General features: G+C 41.3%; 1 protein-coding gene and 1 long non-coding RNA gene across 2 annotated transcripts in view; one reads left to right on the top strand and one right to left on the bottom strand.

The window, feature by feature from the left end:
• SFXN5 (sideroflexin 5) overlaps nt 1-17,763 on the bottom strand; it is a 296,507-nt gene that overhangs the window by 168,049 nt on the left and 110,695 nt on the right. Inside the window, exon 9 of the mRNA XM_056552672.1 lies at nt 17,532-17,597. Coding sequence (XP_056408647.1) covers nt 17,532-17,597 — 66 coding nt within the window. The remainder of the gene's footprint in view (nt 1-17,531; nt 17,598-17,763) is intronic.
• Nucleotides 1-17,763, top strand: part of LOC130314253 (uncharacterized) — an 82,520-nt gene that overhangs the window by 2,635 nt on the left and 62,122 nt on the right. Inside the window, exon 2 of the long non-coding RNA XR_008862032.1 lies at nt 1,600-1,693. This is a non-coding gene — a long non-coding RNA (uncharacterized LOC130314253). The remainder of the gene's footprint in view (nt 1-1,599; nt 1,694-17,763) is intronic.

Raw genomic sequence — 17,763 nt, 5'->3', positions numbered from 1 at the left:
TTCTCCTACTCTGGACAGTTCTTAAAATGGTCAGAGGTGTCAGCAGAGAGCACTGTGGTCATGATGTTAGCAGAGAGCTCTGTGTTCCAAAAAGAAAAGAATTTCCGCTGTAGTATTCAGCAGCTAATAAGTACTGGAAGGATTAAGATTTTTTAATAGAAGTAATTTACAAATCGGTTTAACTTTCTGCCACCAGTTGATTTAAAAAAAAAAAAAATACATTTTCCACCGGAGTACCCCTTTAATCAAGGAAGGTGGGGGTGCTCTGCTCCAAGGACATGTAAGTGGCCAGGTGCTATACAGGAGATCGCTGACATAAGTATCTGATCGCTGACACCTTCCTGTATAAAAGTGACGGCGCAGCCTGTGATTGATCGGGGATAAGTGGCTAAAAAATTCAGTTCTCTGGAGAACCCCTTTAAAAGGGGTACTCCGGCGGAAAACTTTTTATTTTTTTATTTTTTAAATCAACTGGCGCCAGAAAGTTAAACAGATTTGTAAATTACTTCTATTAAAAAAAAATCTTAATCCTTCCAATACTTCCAGTACAGAGGAAATTATTTTCTTTTTGGAGCACAGTGCTCTCTGCTGACATCTCTGTCCATTTTAAGAACTCAGCAGCTAATAAGTACTGAAGGATTAAGATTTTTTTTAATGGAAGTCATTTACAAATCTGTTTAACTTTCTGGCACCAGTTGATTTAAAAAAAAAAAAAAAAAGTTTTCCGCCGGAGTACCCCTTTAAAGTGTTACTGTCATTTGGAAAAACTTTTGACATGTCCCTGTGACCCTGTGTCAGAAGTTTTGATCGGTCAGGGTCTCAGTTCTGAGTAGGAGAACGAGCTGGGAGAAGTGTGCGACACGGTCCGTGTTTACCTCCTGGCTTGTAGCCATCTTTGTCACGCAGAAGTCTATGAAGCAGCGAGACAAAGATCGCTCCAAGCCAAGGAGTGAAGAGCAATGCTGCGCGCTAGAGCCCTGCTGCTCTAAATTACTTCTATTTAAAAAAAAAAATCTTAATCCTTTCAGTACTTATGAGCTTCTGAAGTTGAGTTGATCTTTTCTGTCTAAATCCTCTCTGATGAAACCTGTCTCGGGAACCGCCCAGTTTAGAAGAGGTTTGCTATGGGGATTTGCTTCTAAACTTGGCGTTTCCCGAGACACGTGTCATCAGAGAGCACTTAGACTGAAAAGAACAACTCAACTTCCGAAGCTCATAAGTACTGAAAGGATTAAGATTTTTTAATAGAAGAAATTCACAAATCTGTTTAACTTTCTGGAGCCAGTTGATATATATAAATAAAAGTTTTTTCCTGGAATACCCCTTTAACCCTATTCTCTAGTATACTTTCCCTGGACTCCATGTACTCTTGGTCTACACTACCCTCTCCCCTTGTCCTCGGTTGTTATTGTGGTGCCTTGGTTTTATCATTTCTTTATGTTATATGTATGTTACTTTGCATATCTGTTAAATAAAATATATATATAATTTTTCTTTTATTTTCTTTTTTTCCTTACTGGTTTTCTTTTGTGGGTGTCTATGTTTTACAAACCAGTGGTGTTTTTTTTGCCTTAGTAAGGGTTTGTTCTTTCCCTTTAGTTTTTAGTTGGTGATATAAGAAAGCACTGGGTATAGCGGGGGCACCGCTCATTTTATCTTACAACAACAGCAACACAGTCGTATCCTGCAGCCGGTGAGTTATCTTTATCCTTCTCTATTCGGAGGAACAGGGATTATTGTCACTCGCTTGGCCTTAGATCCTTCTAAGAGCTCAAAGGGCTTGGCACTGTCCCCTTCCACCGCACCAGTCTACCCCGTTGGGTATAGATACACCGGTCTCCCACCAGGCCGGAGGGCAGTCGGTCTCCCACCATCTCTTGGTTTGAGGGTAACCTGTCTCTCTCTATCTGCTGCCTCTAATTCTGGGCTGGCATCTCTCCGGCCTAGCAATGGCTCCTGGTGACCGGCTCTCTAAAGGCTCCGCAGCTTTTCGGTGAGGACACCCTGTCATGGCTGTGTAGCTGCTTCCTCTGGAGCAAACAGCAGCTGATAAGTACTGGAAGGATTAAGATATTTTAAAAGAAGTAATTTATAAATCTGTTTAACTTTCTGGCACCAGTTGATTTGAGTACGGTACCCCTTTAAAGTAAATGGATTTGAGCGCCGAGTCGGCTGGGGGAGGGGAAAAACCGTGCGCTCCCGTACCCCAGCCGGACCGGCGCTCAAATCCATTTACTTTAAAGGGGGTACCGTACTCAAATCAACTGGTGCCAGAAAGTTAAAAAGATTTATAAATTACTTCTTTGAAAATATCTTAATCCTTCCACTACTTATCAGCTGCTGTATGCTCCAGAGGAAGTTGAGTTGTTTCTTTTTATGTCTGACTACAGTGCTCTCTGCTGACACCTCTGTCCATGTTAGGAACTGTCCGGAGCAGGAGAGGTTTGCTATAGGGATTTGCTCCTACTCTGGACAGTTCCTGATACAGACAGAGGTGTCAGCAGAGAGCACTGTGGTCAGACTGGAAAGAACAATTCAATTTCCTCTGTAGCATACAGCAGCTGATAAGTACTGGAAGGATTAAGATTTTTTTAATAGAAGCAATTTACAAATCTGTTTAACTTTCTGGAGCCAGTTGATATGAAAAATATTGATAAAAAATATCTTAAAGGGGTATTCCAGGCAAAAACTTTTTTTTATATTTCAACTGGCTCCGGAAAGTTAAACAGATTTGTAAATTACTTCTATTAAAAAATCTTAATCCTTCCAATAGTTATTAGCTTCTGAAGTTGAGTTGTTTTTTTCTGTCTAACTGCTCAATGATGATGTCACGTCCCGGGAGCTGTGCATGATGGGAAAATATCCCCATAGGAACTGCACAGCTCCCGGGACGTGACATCATCATTGAGCAGTTAGGCAGAAAAAAACAACTCAACTTCAGAAGCTAATAACTATTGGAAGGATTAAGATTTTTTAATAGAAGTAATTCACAAATCTGTTTAACTTTCCGGAGCCAGTTGATATATATAAAAAAAAAAGTTTTGGCCTGGAATACCCCTTTAATCCTTCCAGTACTTATCAGCTGCTGTTTGCTCCAGAGGAAGTTGACTTGTTCTTTTCTGTCTGACCACAGTGCTCTCTGCTGACACCTCTGTCCATGTTAGGAACTGTCCGGAGCAGGAGATGTTTCTATGGGGATTGGCTCCTACTCTGGACAGTTCCTGATACAGACAGAGGTGTCAGCAGAGAGCACTGTGGTCAGACTGGAAAGAACAATTCAACTTCCTCTGTAGCATACAGCAGCTGATAAGTACTTGAAGGATTAAGATTTTTTAACAGAAGCAATTTACAAATCTGTTTAACTTTCTGGAGCCAGTTGATATGAAAAAAATTGCTTTTCACCGCAGTACCCCTTTAATGAGCCGACCGGAGTCACCGTTTTACTCCGGTCGGCTCATTTTTGACCCGTATCCGGTTTTCTGACCGGACCTCAAAACGTAGTATACTACGTTTTGGGGTCCGGTCAGAAAACCGGAGAGGGGTCAAAAATGAGCCGACCGGAGTAAAACGGTGACTCCAGTCGGCTCATTAAAGTCAATGGATTTCAGCGCCGGCCCGGCTGGGGTACAACTGCTTGATTTATAAGCAGTGGTCTCCAAACTGTGGACCTCCAGCTGTTGCAAAAACTGCTTGATTTATAAAGCAGTGGTCTCCAAACTGTGGACCTCCAGCTGTTGCAAAAACTGCTTGATTTATAAAGCAGTGGTCTCCAAACTGTGGACCTCCAGCTGTTGCAAAAACTGCTTGATTTATAAAGCAGTGGTCTCCAAACTGTGGACCTCCGGCTGTTGCAAAACTACAACTCCCAGCATGCCCGGACAGCCGTTGGCTGTCCGGGCATGCTGGGAGTTGTAGTTTTGCAACAGCTGGAGGGCCGCAGTCTTGAGACCACAGAGTTAGTGAGATAACAAGCGATAATACGACATGTGCGGTGTAAAGTGAGCGCGGGAGGCTTAGAGGACCCCAATTACGTGTTACGGACCCCTCCATGTGCGGTGTATGAAGCGGATTACACACAATCCTTATCACATTAGGGCGGTGATTGACAGCCGGGCCCTGATCAGATCACATTACCGCACTAATTGTTTCTTAAACATGGGGGATTATCGGGAGCCGCGTCCGGCCGCTATCTGTGCCCCCTAATACAGGATTACAGGATCAGAGCCGGGGTGAGATGAAAAATAAACACTGCGATACTACCGTTATACAAAAGTCCCTCAGGATGGACCCGGACAGGTGACCGCACATCACAGGGAGGTGAACTTCATCCCAATACTACAGCATCACCCACACCAGCGTAACTACATCACTGGACATATCATGACCCCATAGATGGAGACCTACCTGACACTATTACTACCGACTCATAGTAACACATTAACACTGCTACCTTATAATACTGTACTAACACTATTACTACTACCTCATAATACCGCACTAACACTATTACTACCACCTCATAATACCACACTAACACTATTACTACCACCTCATAATACCGCACTAACACTAATATGACCTCATAATACCGCACTAACACTAATATGACCTCATAATACCGCACTAACACTAATATGACCTCATAATACCGCACTAACACTAATATGACCTCATAATACTGCACTAACACTATTACTACCATTTCATAATACCGCACTAACACTATTACTACCACCTCATAATACCGCACTAACACTATTACTACCACCTCATAATACCGCACTAACACTAATATGACCTCATAATACCGCACTAACACTAATATGACCTCATAATACTGTACTAACACTAATATGACCTCATAATACCGCACTAACACTAATATGACCTCATAATACTGTACTAACACTAATATGACCTCATAATACTGTACTAACACTAATATGACCTCATAATACTGTACTAACACTATTACTACCACCTCATAATACCGCACTAACACTAATATGACCTCACAATACTGTACTAACACTATTACTACCACCTCATAATACCACACTAACACTAATATGACCTCACAATACTGTACTAACACTATTACTACCACCTCATAATACCGCACTAACACTAATATGACCTCACAATACTGTACTAACACTATAACTACCACCTCATAATACCGCACTAACACTAATATGACCTCATAATACTGTACTAACACTATTACTACCACCTCATAATACCGCACTAACACTAATATGACCTCATAATACCGCACTAACACTATTACTACTACCTAATTATAACACATAAACACTACTACCTTATAATACTGTACTAATACTACCAACTCATAATACCGCACTAACAATAATATGACCTCATAATACCGTACTAACACTATTACCTAATTATAACACATTAACACTGCTACCTTTTAATACTGTACTAACACTATTACTATCACCTCATAATACCGCACTAACACTAATATGACCTCATAATACCGCACTAACACTAATATGACCTCATAATCCCGCACTAACACTATTACTACTACCTAATTATAACACATAAACACTACTACCTTATAATACTGTACTAATACTACCAACTCATAATACCGCACTAACAATAATATGACCTCATAATACCGTACTAACACTATTACCTAATTATAACACATTAACACTGCTACCTTTTAATACTGTACTAACACTATTACTATCACCTCATAATACCGCACTAACACTAATATGACCTCGTAATACTGCACTAACACTAATATGACCTCATAATACTGTACAAACACTAATATGACCTCATAATACCACACTAACACTAATATCACCTCATAATACTGCACTTACACAATTACTACTACCTAATTACAACACATTAACACTACTACATTATACTAACACTATTACTACCACCTCATAATACCGCATTAACACTATATGGCCTCATAATACCGCACTAACACTATTACTACTACCTAATTACAACACATTAACACTGCTACTTTATAATACTGCACTAACACTATTACTACCACCTCATAATACCTCACTAACACTAATATGACCTCATAATACCGCACTTACCCTATTACTACTACCTAATTATAACACATTAACACTACTATCTTATACTATTGCATTAACACTATTACGACTACCTCATGGTAACACATTAACACTATATACTGTACTAACACTATTACTACCACCTCATACTACCGCATTAACACTAATATGGCCTCATAATCCCGCACTAACACTATTACTACTACCTAATTACAACCCATTAACACTACTACCTTATAATACTGCACTAACACTATTACTACCAATTCCACACTAATACTAATATGACCTCATAATACCGTACTAACACTATTACTACCTAGTTATAACATTAACCCTACTACCTTATAAAACTGCACTAAAACTATTAACAGCACCTAATTATAACACATTAACACTAATATCTTATAATACTGCACTAACACTAATATGACCTCATAATACCGCACTAACACTAATATGACCTCATAATACCGCACTAACACTAATATGACCTCATAATCCCGCACTAACACTAATATGACCTCATAATACTGTACTAACACTAATATGACCTCATAATACCGCACTAACACTAATATGACCTCATAATACTTTACTAACACTAATATGACCTCATAATACTGTACTAACACTAATATGACCTCATAATACTGTACTAACACTATTACTACCACCTCATAATACCGCACTAACACTAATATGACCTCACAATACTGTACTAACACTATTACTACCACCTCATAATACCACACTAACACTAATATGACCTCACAATACTGTACTAACACTATTACTACCACCTCATAATACCGCACTAACACTAATATGACCTCACAATACTGTACTAACACTATAACTAAAAGTAGAACAATGTCCAGCACAAAGCACGATGCAAGATGGAATTTATTGTAGATACACACAGCAAACAGCAACACGGATCATGGAGTAGAGTGACGCGTTTCAGCAACCTTAGTCGCCTTAGTCATACTAAGGTATGACTAAGGCGACTAAGGTTGCTGAAACGCGTCACTCTACTCCATGATCCGTGTTGCTGTTTGCTGTGTGTATCTACAATAAATTCCATCTTGCATCGTGCTTTGTGCTGGACATTGTTCTACTTTTTCAATTATTCGTCTACGTGGTGTCCGCACGAGTCCGCGCACTGAGGCGGTGGTGGAGAGCTGGATGATCTCTCTATTTCTAACACTATAACTACCACCTCATAATACCGCACTAACACTAATATGACCTCATAATACTGTACTAACACTATTACTACCACCTCATAATACCAAACACTATTACCAAATTATAACACATAAACACTACTACCTTATAATATTGTACTAACACTAATATGACCTCATAATACCGTACTAACACTAATATGACTTCATAATATTGTATTAACACTATTACTACCACCTCATAATACCGTACTAACACTAATATGACCTCATAATATTGTATTAACACTATTACTACCACCTCATAATACCGCACTAACACTAATATGACCTCATAATACTGTACTAACACTATTACTACTACCTAATTACAACACATTAACACTGCTACCTCATAATACTGCACTAACACTATTACTACTACCTCATAATACTGCACTAACACTATTACTACTACCTTATAATACCGCACTAACACTATTACTACTACCTCATAATACTGCACTAACACTATTACTACTACCTTATAATACCGCACTAACACTATTACTACTACCTCATAATACCCCACTAACACTATTACTACTACCTTATAATACTGCACTAACACTATTACTACTACCTTATAATACCGCACTAACACTATTACTACTACCTCATAATACTGCACTAACACTATTACTACTTCCTCATAATACTGCACTAACACTATTACTACTACCTTATAATACCGCACTAACACTATTAATACTACCTTATAATACTGCACTAACACTATGAATACTACCTTATAATACTGCACTAACACTATTACTACTACCTTATAATACTGCACTAACACTATTTCTACTACCTTATAATACCGCACTAACACTATTACTACTACCTCATAATACTGCACTAACACTATTACTACTACCTCATAATACTGCACTAACACTATTACTACTACCTTATAATACCGCACTAACACTATTAATACTACCTCATAATACTGCACTAACACTATTACTACTACCTTATAATACTGCACTAACACTATTACTACTACCTCATAATACTGCACTAACACTATTACTACTACCTTATAATACCGCACTAACACTATTACTACTACCTCATAATACCGCACTAACACTATTACTACTACCTCATAATACCGCACTAACACTATTACTACTACCTTATAATACCGCACTAACACTATTAATACTACCTTATAATACTGCACTAACACTATTACTACTACCTTATAATACCGCACTAACACTATTACTACTACCTTATAATACTGCACTAACACTATTACTACTACCTTATAATACTGCACTAACACTATTACTACTACCTCATAATACCGCACTAACACTATTACTACTACCTTATAATACTGCACTAACACTATTACTACTACCTTATAATACCGCACTAACACTATTACTACTACCTCATAATACCGCACTAACACTATTACTACTACCTTATAATACTGCACTAACACTATTACTACTACCTTATAATACCGCACTAACACTATTAATACTACCTTATAATACTGCACTAACACTATTACTACTACCTTATAATACCGCACTAACACTATTACTACTACCTTATAATACCGCACTAACACTATTACTACTACCTTATAATACTGCACTAACACTATTACTACTACCTCATAATACTGCACTAACACTATTACTACTACCTCATAATACCGCACTAACACTATTACTACTACCTTATAATACTGCACTAACACTATTACTACTACCTCATAATACTGCACTAACACTATTACTACTACCTCATAATACCGCACTAACACTATTACTACTACCTCATAATACCGCACTAACACTATTACTACTACCTTATAATACCGCACTAACACTATTACTACTACCTCATAATACCGCACTAACACTATTACTACTACCTTATAATACCGCACTAACACTATTACTACTACCTTATAATACTGCACTAACACTATTACTACTACCTCATAATACCGCACTAACACTATTACTACTACCTTATAATACTGCACTAACACTATTACTACTACCTCATAATACCGCACTAACACTATGAATACTACCTTATAATACTGCACTAACACTATTACTACTACCTCATAATACTGCACTAACACTATTACTACTACCTTATAATACTGCACTAACACTATTACTACTACCTTATAATACCGCACTAACACTATTACTACTACCTTATAATACCGCACTAACACTATTACTACTACCTCATAATACCGCACTAACACTATTACTACTACCTCATAATACCGCACTAACACTATTACTACTACCTTATAATACCGCACTAACACTATTAATACTACCTTATAATACTGCACTAACACTATTACTACTACCTTATAATACCGCACTAACACTATTACTACTACCTTATAATACTGCACTAACACTATTACTACTACCTTATAATACTGCACTAACACTATTACTACTACCTCATAATACCGCACTAACACTATTACTACTACCTTATAATACTGCACTAACACTATTACTACTACCTTATAATACTGCACTAACACTATTACTACTACCTCATAATACCGCACTAACACTATTACTACTACCTTATAATACTGCACTAACACTATTACTACTACCTTATAATACCGCACTAACACTATTACTACTACCTCATAATACTGCACTAACACTATTACTACTACCTCATAATACCGCACTAACACTATTACTACTACCTCATAATACCGCACTAACACTATTACTACTACCTCATAATACTGCACTAACACTATTACTACTACCTTATAATACCGCACTAACACTATTAATACTACCTCATAATACTGCACTAACACTATTACTACTACCTTATAATACTGCACTAACACTATTACTACTACCTCATAATACTGCACTAACACTATTACTACTACCTCATAATACCGCACTAACACTATTACTACTACCTCATAATACCGCACTAACACTATTAATACTACCTCATAATACCGCACTAACACTATTAATACTACCTCATAATACCGCCTGTTTGATGTATAGAAGTGTCATAGTGAGTGCAGCTCCGGTGTGATGAGGGGTAAATAGCTCTGTGTCCAGGGTAGACTTTCTCCTGTCCGCCTCCTCCTGATGGGGGTGTGAATACTTTCCACAGTGTTCTACCTAACAAGCCGACATTCCCCGCAGATCGTCTCTAAGTACTAATAATCTCCAGCTCCTGATGTCCGATAATACAATTCTCCTTCTTTTGTGTCCCGCTCACATCAGTGATCCCCCGCGGTCCCTTTAATTTGGCCCATACTCTTTATCACCCCCCCGGCATGGGGGCTGCCCTAAGCCGCGGCGCTTTGTGTTTCCGTGCCCCCTTTCCCGGCGCTGTTCGGAGAGGTACCAGGTCATTGTATGACAAATGGCGATGTCTTTGTCTGATGACCCCCTGGCTGGTGGGGCCAAAAGACTTCATTACCTGATGGCGGCTGTCAATTAGCTGTAAATCCCCTCCCAGTGAGAGCCCATTAGAGCCAGATGACCTGAAAACAAGTGCCACCGCCCCCAATGGTCTCCTATTAATTATACAGGACCCCTCCGAGACGGCGGCCCACTGAGCGAGCAGGAAAACACACAGGGGGCGACGGGCACAGCCTGAAGAAGGGTCAGGACGGAATCAGCCTCCCCGGTATCTAAGCTCCTTCTTCTCTGCTCATAAAGAGATAATATTTGTAGTGATTAACTAAAAATCTAGTTAACCTCTTCTCATTCATTATTTGTATTCCCACGGAATCCATGTCCAATGGCGCTGACCTCTGCACCCCGCCGCCGCTTTGATTATCTGCCCGTGTAATGGAGGAGCTCCTGAGTGCTGAACATCCTCTATGGAAGTGGCATAAAGAAGGGGGGTTAGTACCAAATACCGGGGGGGGGGGCGCAGTACTGACTAACTGGAGGTATTAGTATATATAATACACCAGTGTTCTCTATCCTGAAGATATTAGTATATACAGGGGGGCAAAATAGTATTTAGTCAGCCACCAATTGTGCAGGTCCTCCCACTTATAAAGAGGAGAGACTGTCATTATCCTCATAGGTTATAACCTCAACTATGAGAGACAGAATGAGGCAAAAAGTCCATAAAATCACATTGTCTGAATTTTTTAAAAGAATTTATTTGCAAATGATGGTGGAAAATAAGTATTTGGTCAATAACAAACGTTCATCTCATTACTTTGTTATTTACCCTTTGTTGGCAATGACAGAGGTCAAACGTTTTCTGTAAGTCTTCACAAGGTTCTCACACACTGTTGCTGGTATTTTGGCCCATTCCTCCATGCAGATCTCCTCTAGAGCAGTGATGTTTTGGGGCTGTCGCTGGGCAACACGGACTTTCAACTCCCTCCAAAGGTTTTCTATGGGGTTGAGATCTGGAGACTGGCTAGGCCACTCCAGGACCTTGAAATGCTTCTTATGAAGCCACTCCTTCATTGCCCATGTGGTGTGTTTGGGATCATTGTCATGCTGAAAGACCCAGCCATGTTTCATCTTCAATGCCCTTGCTGATGGAAGGAGGTTTTCACTCAAAATCTCACGATTCATGGCCCCATTCATTCTTTCCTTTACACGGATCAGTCGTCCTGGTTCCTTGGCAGAAAAATAGCCCCGAAGCATGATGTTTCCACCCCTTTCTTCACAGTAGGTATGGTGTTCTTTGGATGCAACTCAGCATTCTTTCTCCTCCAAACACGATAAGTTGAGTTTTTACCAAAAAGTTCTACTTTGGTTTCATCTGACCATATGACATTCTCCCAATACTCTTCTGGATCATCCAAATGCTCTCTAGCAAACTTCAGACGGGCCCGGACATGTACTGGCTTAAGCAGGGGGCCACGTCTTGCACTGCATGATTTGAGTCCCTGGCGGCGTAGTGTGTTACTGATGGTAGCCTTTGTTACTTTGGTCCCAGCTCTATGCAGGTCATTCACTAGGTTCCCCCATTGTGGTTCTGGGATTTTTGCTCACCGTTCTTGTGATTATTTTGAGACTTGTGAGATCTTGTGTGGAGCCCCAGATCGAGGGAAATTATCACTGCTCTTGTATGTCCATTCCATTTTCTAATAATTGCTCCCACAGTTGATTTCTTCACACCAAGCTGCTTGCCTATTGCAGATTCAGTCTTCCCAGCCTGGTGCAGGTCTACAACTTTGTTTCTGGTGTCCTTCGACAGCTCTTTGGTCTTGGTCATAGTGGAGTTTGGAGTGTGACTGTTTGAGGTTGTGGACAGGTGTCTTTTATACTGATAACAAGTTCATACAGGAGCCATTAATACAGGTAACGAGTGGAGGACAGAGGAGACTCTTAAAGAAGAAGTTACAGGTCTGAGAGACAGAAATCTTACTTGTTTGTAGGTGACCAAATACTTATTTTCTACCATAATTTGCAAATAAATTCTTAAAAAATCAGACAATGTGATTTTATGGATTTTTTTCTCATTCTGTTCCTCCTAATATCTGGGCAACATCTCAAAAGATTTCTTTTAAAACATAGTTAAAGGGGTACTCCGGTGCTCTCTGCTGACATCCCTGTCCATTTTAGGAACTGTCCAGAGCAGTATATGCTTGCTATGGGGATTTTCTCCTACTCTGGTCAGTTCTTAAATTGGACAGAGATGTCAGCAGAGAGCACTGTGCTCTTGATGTCAGCAGAGAGCTCTGTGTTCCAAAAAGAAAAGAATTTACTCTGTAGTATCCAGCAGCAAATAAGTACTGGAAGGATTAAGATTTTTTTAATAGAAGTAATTTACAAATCTATTTAACTTTCTGGCACCAGCTGATTTAAAAAAAAAAAAAAAAAAAAAAATCCACCGGAGTACCCCTTTAAAAGATATGGTAGATATGTGGTACCACAAGAAAAAAGAAGTTATAAATTCTGCTTATACACTTTAAAGTGGTACTCCACTGCCCTAGCGTTCGGAACATCTCAGTTCCAAACTTTGGGTGCCGGCTTCATGACATCATGCCCCCTCAATGCAAGTCTATGGGAGGGGGGCGTGGCAATCGCCACGCCCCCTCCCATAGACTTGCATTGAGGAGGCATGGCATCATGAGAGGCCTGGCCGTGATGTCACGACCACCGCACCCGGAACAAAATGTTCCGAAGGCTGGGGCAATGGAGTACCCCTTTAAAGTCCTCCAGACCTCAACACTTCAGTGGGTTCAGTCGACTCTCTAAGGCTGGGTTCACACCACGTTTTTGCAATACAGTTCCCGATAAAAAAACTGATTCCTCAAAACCTGACAAAACTGTATCAAAACGTGTGAACAAATTTTAATCCGTATACGGATTTGAAAAATGACGTCCGGTTGCATCAGTTTTTAAGAAATAAACTTATACGCTTTTAACTTTTCATTCCATTATGAATAAAGTTTCACTTGTTTAATTGAAATCCCAAGAAAAAGTCAAAAACCGTATGGTGAAAACCGGATGGAACCGTACCGGATGGAACCGTAACTGTTAAAAAAAAAAAAAAGTATACGTTTCAATACGGTTTTTCACCCGGACCAAAACACGTGGTAGACTACGGTTTTGGGTACGGGAAAAAAACCTGACAAAACCGTACAGCACGCAAAACGGACACAACCTGATGCATCTTTTGGCATACGGTTTTCAATGGAGAGTCAATGCATACGGTTTTCTATACGGTTCCGTACGGTTTTCAAATTGAAAACGTACACGGGAACTGTATTGCAAAAACGTTGTGTGAACCCGGCCTAAGAGTGGGGTGGGGAATCTCGAGTTGTTCCCAACCGGAGGGCCACGAGAACCTTCTAGAGGTGTCAAGGCATTCCGGTGGGGAAGATGGCCAGAAGACGTCGGTGGCATAATACCGTGACGGTATGAAAACCGTCCTCTAGTGACCTCTACTAGAGACCACGAGAATCTCTTCTTCTGCGAGGTGCACAATGTGTGACGTCATTGTCCCCATCCGGAAGATAGGGAGGCTTGTGTGCCGGTGGCTTGTGTGTGCCGGTGGCTTGTGTGCCGGTGGCTTGTGTGCCGGTGGCTTGTGTGTGCCGGTGGCTTGTGTGTGCCGGTGGCTTGTGTGTGCCGGTAGCTTGTGTGCCGGTGGCTTGTGTGTGCCGGTGGCTTGTGTGTGCCGGTGGCTTGTGTGCCGGTGGCTTGTGTGCCGGTGGCTTGTGTGTGCCTGTGGCTTGTGTGTGCCGGTAGCTTGTGTGCCGGTAGCTTGTGTGCCGGTGGCTTGTGTGTGCCGGTGGCTTGTGTGCCGGTGACTGCGGGGGGAGTCGAGGTCAGTATGTGTTTTTTGTTTTCTTGAAATCCTACCTACCAGGAGTCCTAAAACGACTTACATGGGGAAGTCCTATAAGTGGCCATGCTAACTATAGGGGGGCCTAAAACTAACTACAGGGGGGGGGTGTACACCCTATATACAGAGGCAAGATAACTTCGGGGAGGTTCTACCTTCAAGGGGCAAGTTAAATTAAGAAGGGGGGATTAAAGGGGTACTCCAGCCCTAGACATCTTATCCTAACCCCCGTGATCTCCCTGTTGCAGCGCCGGAGGCTCATGACGTCATAGCCATGCCCCCCTCGTGACGTCACGGCCACGCCCCTCAATGAAAGTCTATGGGAGGGGGCGTAACGCCCCCTCCCATAGACTTGCATTGAGGGGGTGTGCTTGCGACGTGACGGGCCTCCTGCTCCGCATCGCCAGTCATCGTTTGCTCCGTGCACCAGCCTGACCCTTTTGATCCTGGAGGGATCAGTCACCCCCAGAGCTGTCTGCCTGCGGCTCACCCCTCCCCTCACCACAGACAACCCATGAACATTCCACCAGGATATTGATGGCTTATTCTAGGGATAGATCATTGGTAAAGAAGTCCCAGAAAACTCTGCTCCCCCCCCTCCCAGTGCTCGCTGTAGTCCTAGTATTATATTCATGAACCTGGAGGCTCAGGATCAGACCAATCGGGAGGCCGAGGCTAGCCGCGCATCCACACTGCTCCATAGATAGTCACAGCGAGGAGCAGCCATACCGAGAGAACGGCAGATCGGTGAGTCAGAGCCGCGTCCGATTAGTCAGGACTTTCCAATTAGTAATAATTATTTGTTAATGTGCGGAGATGCTGGAGCGGGGCCAAGGACCATATTGATTCGCTGCCTAATGAGCCAATGTTTATGTTCACTTCCCCGCTCGATTCTGACATCATTTTCTTTATTTCTCCAATAAACCCCACTCGCTGTGTAACCCACCAGGAACAAGCGTTCTTCTTCCTCTTTCCCCAACCTGGGACATTAAAAGTGGTGGTCAAGTAAAGGTGTCTCCAGGGAGGGTCTCGCTTCATTACATTACATAGACTGCCCATTGATTTAGTGTAATACTTCAGTTCACCAGTGGTGGCGCTGCAGAGTAACACATAAGCTAAAGTAAAGATGGCTCCAGAGAGTGTCTATGTGGAGGACCCTGCACTTTGGAGCCTGATATATAAAATCCACTGATATCAATAACTGTGTAATACTTTACTTCACCAGTGGTGGCGCTGCAGGAGAATATAAAAGCAACAGCGAAGGCAGTTTTTTGAACAGTCACAGTTATACCTAACTTTTAAAGGGGTTATCCAGGAAATTTTTTTTTTTTTTAAATATATATCAACTGGCTCCAGAAAGTTAAACAGATTTGTAAATTACTTCTATTAAAAAAATCTTAATCCTTTCAGTACTTATGAGCTGCTGAAGTTGAGTTGTTCTTTTCTGTCTAAGTGCTCTCTGATGACACCTGTCTCGGGAACTGTCCAGAGTAGAAGCAAATCCCCATAGCAAACCTCTTCTACTCTGTGCAGTTCCCGAGACAAGCAGAGATGTCAGCAGAGAGCACTGTTGCCGGACAGAAAAGAACAACTCAACTTCAGCAGCTGATAATTACTGGAAGGATTAAGATTTTTTTAACAGAAGAAATTTACAAATCTGTTTAACTTTCTGGAGTCAGTTGATATAAAAAAAATAAAAAAAAAAGTTTTTTTCCTGGAATACCCCTTTAATATTTCAGATAAGAGAGCTTGGAGCAGACGGCCGCGATCGTGCCCTCATGACCACGCCCCCCATGACGTCATGTCCCGCCCCCTCCATTCATGTCTATGGAGGGGGCGTGACTAACGTCACGCCCCCTCCCATAGACATGAATGGAGGGGCGTGACATGACTGCACGAGGGGGCGTGGCTGTGATGGCACGATCACGGCCGCCCGTTCCAAGCATTCGGAACATTTTGGGCGGCGGAGTACCCCTTTAATTTTACCTGTGGTGTCACTGCAGGGGCCCATATAAGTAAAGAAGACATCACTGCAAAGAGTCTACCTCACTCCGGAGGACCTAGCACTTCAATGGATCCCATATACAGTATATTGTCCTCAGGGAGCACTTTATGATACTTCATTTCACCAGTGGTGGCGCTGCAGGTAAAATTAAAGGGGTACCGTACTCCGGTGGAAAACATTTTTATTTTTTTTTAAATCAACTGGTGCCAGAAAGTTAAACAGATTTGTAAATGACTTCCATTAAAAAATCTTAATCCTTCCAGTACTTATCAGCTGCTGTATGCTCTAGAGGAAGTTCTTTTCTTTTTGAATTTCTTTTTCTCTCTGTCCACAGTGCTCTCTGCTGACACCTCTGTCCATGTCAGGAACTGTCCAGAGCAGAAGAGGTATGCTATGGGGATTTGCTCCTGCTCTGGACAGTTCCCGACACGGACAGAGGTGTCAGCAGAGAGCACTGTGGTCAGACAAAGGAAATTCAAAAAGAAAAGAACTTCCTGTGGAGCATACAAAAGCTGATAAGTACTGGAAGGATTAAGATTTTTAAATAGAAGTAATTTGCAAATCTGATTAACTTCCTGGCGCCAGTTGATTTAATAGAAAAAAAATATATATATGTTTTCCACTGGAGTACCCCTTTAAGCGCCTAGTGGCCAGAATGGAAACTGCAAGATGTAAGAATTATTTATATCAATTAAAAACACCCAAGTAACAACTTGATGACCAATGAGATCAATGGCGCCTGGAGTGTGTGGGGCACAGACGTGACCCCCTCCCCAATGTCATAAGGATGTAGTTACAGCAGATAGCGCCATCGTCCTGTTATATATGGTACTGGTCGGCCCCGGTATAGTCTTTGTAGTATAGAGAGGAGGGTGCACTCACTGCGATAGAGACCGCGCTGACGACAGCTCCAGTGTAGCCCAGAATGAACTTGGATGTAGGAGAAGGCTGCAAAACAGGAGGAGACAGGCAGCAAAGTGTGAACAGTGTAGCAGGAAAACCGCCACTACTCTCTGATAAACTGCGTATATTGCTTCCTCAGCATTTCCTACATCTCTGTGAATTCGGGTAGAAGACAGACATGGTCGCACGTCTACAATCTTGTATAATGATC

This window comes from Hyla sarda, chromosome 1, assembly GCF_029499605.1.
Source record: "Hyla sarda isolate aHylSar1 chromosome 1, aHylSar1.hap1, whole genome shotgun sequence".
NCBI classification, from domain to species: Eukaryota; Metazoa; Chordata; class Amphibia; order Anura; family Hylidae; genus Hyla; species Hyla sarda.
This window is presented reverse-complemented; position numbering and strand designations above follow the sequence as displayed.